This window comes from Kickxella alabastrina (genome assembly GCF_025024165.1).
Source record: "Kickxella alabastrina strain RSA 675 chromosome Unknown BX661scaffold_73, whole genome shotgun sequence".
Taxonomy (NCBI): domain Eukaryota; kingdom Fungi; phylum Kickxellomycota; class Kickxellomycetes; order Kickxellales; family Kickxellaceae; genus Kickxella; species Kickxella alabastrina.
The window spans coordinates 17109-19103 of record NW_026251544.1 but is presented as its reverse complement, the minus strand read 5'-3'; the positions used below and the strand labels follow the sequence as shown (position 1 = coordinate 19103).

At 48.1% G+C, this 1995-nt stretch overlaps 1 protein-coding gene across 1 annotated transcript; it reads left to right on the top strand.

Annotated features, from left to right (window-relative positions):
• Positions 1-363: 363 nt before the first annotated feature.
• Positions 364-678, top strand: BX661DRAFT_147657 (RlpA-like double-psi beta-barrel-protein domain-containing protein-containing protein; the record flags this gene model as incomplete). The annotated part of the gene is made up of 1 exon (XM_051533209.1): positions 364-678. A coding segment is annotated over one exon (315 nt), but the record flags the coding sequence as incomplete, so codon positions are not given.
• Between the last annotated feature and the right edge of the window lie 1317 nt (positions 679-1995).

Genomic DNA, 1995 nt, shown 5'->3' with positions numbered 1-1995 from the left:
GCGACTACACCTAGCCCCACCGCGACCACGCTCAGCCAGGGAGAAAACGTGATAATCGTCACGGAGATTGTGACGGTCACTGCATCTAGAGATGTCCCTGCTGCTCAAGACACCTCTGCTCAAGATAAACCAACCGAGCCCCAGTCCTCGCCTGTCTCTGAGCAGCAGCAGGCCTCTCCATCTACAGCCGAGGAGCAGCAGCAGGGTCCTGCACCTACAGCCGAGGAGCAGCAGCAGGGTCCTGCACCTACAGCCGAGGAGCAGCAGCAGGCTCCTGCATCTACAGCCGAGGAGCAGCAGCAGGCTCCTGCATCTACACCGCAGTCATCTGCCGACGGTGGTGGTTCCGACACCGGCGGCGAGACGTTCTCCGGCGACGGCACATACTACAATCCAAGCGTCGGTACCGGATCCTGTGGCACGTTAAACAGCGATAGCGAGCTGGTTGCGGCCATCAACGCGCCCCAGTATGGTACCGATGCTAACCCGAATAACGCTGCGGTCTGCGGCAAGTGCATTTTGGTTAAGGGTCCCAATGGTCAGGTCAAGGTCACGGTTGTTGATAAGTGCCCGCCGTGCAAGCAGGGTGATCTTGATCTGTCGCCAGCTGCTTTTGAGCAGATTGCGGAGTTTGACCAGGGTCGGGTGCCGATCACCTGGCAGTTTGTCAGCTGCTAAATTTATCATTCCACTTTGTTTTTGTGGAATGTTGTGAATTTTTTTATTTTCTTCTGCGCTTAAAGGCAATGCCCTTTTTGTTTTTGGCTGTGAGATCGTTTGAGTGTAGTATACTTGGGCCTTATAACTAAACGAACAGGCTGGGTTTTCTCCATTTGTCTTTAGTTTTATCCACTTTTTTCCTTTTTCTATTTAAATCGTTGTAAAATAAAACTACACTTGTCAATATTAAAATTTCCACACCAATGTCTATATCTGTTTTCCATAACACGAGATACCGATCTCGCTTTGTGCCGACCAGCCCCCCTCCCTTCTTTCTGCATTAAAATAATTCGACGGATATTTACATATGAAAGCTTTTGTATTTGTCCTCAAAATATCAAATATCAAAAATTAACTACACAATGTCATCAACAAACGACCAACAAACTAGCAACAGTGATCACCAATGCTGCGTGGCCGTTCATGTCGGTGCAGGATACCACAGCCAACAAAAGGCATCCAGCTACAAGGCCGCGATGAAGCAAGCGTGTATTGCGGCCATGGACAAACTGAGGCAAGGTGGACATGCCAACGATGCAGTCGAATGCGCAGTGCGTATCCTGGAGGATGATCCCGTGACGAATTCTGGGATTGGATCTAATCTGAACCGCGTCGGGTTGGTTGAATGTGATGCGGCGATTATGAGTTCAGAGCCGGATGCATTTGGAGCGGTTGGAGCAGTATCAGGTAAAAAAATAGGTAAAAAAATATAGATAACAATATAAAAAATGTTTTTGTTAGCTTTTTTACTAAAGGTGGCTAAAATAATGCTATTTGTAGCTATTTGCAATCCTATCCAAGCTGCCAATGCAATTCTCAAATGTTATAGCGGGGGCCCCGACTGTCATCTGGGCTTGGTCCCACCAATGCTTCTTGTCGGCGAGGGTGCGGATGCCTGGGCGCATGCGCGTGGGATTGAGACTAACAATAATACGCGACACAAGATTACCGAGGTGGCGTTGGGAAAATACGAGGAATATATGAACCGCATCACAAATGTGTCTAAAGCCGCAGAGACGGAGGCCGACTTATTTGATAATGGTGGCGGGTCCCAAGACTTGTTGATGGATACTGTGGGTGCAGTGTGCGTTGATTCCCACGGAAATGTGGCTGCTGGGGTTAGTTCAGGCGGGATTGCGCTTAAATACCCAGGACGCGTGGGTGAGGTAAGCATATATGTTTATAGAAAAAGGATGTTTGCCAAGAATACACAGGTTAAAACAAAACCTAATTATGAATTAACCACTTTCGTTTACTTTTTTTGTAGGCTGCTAT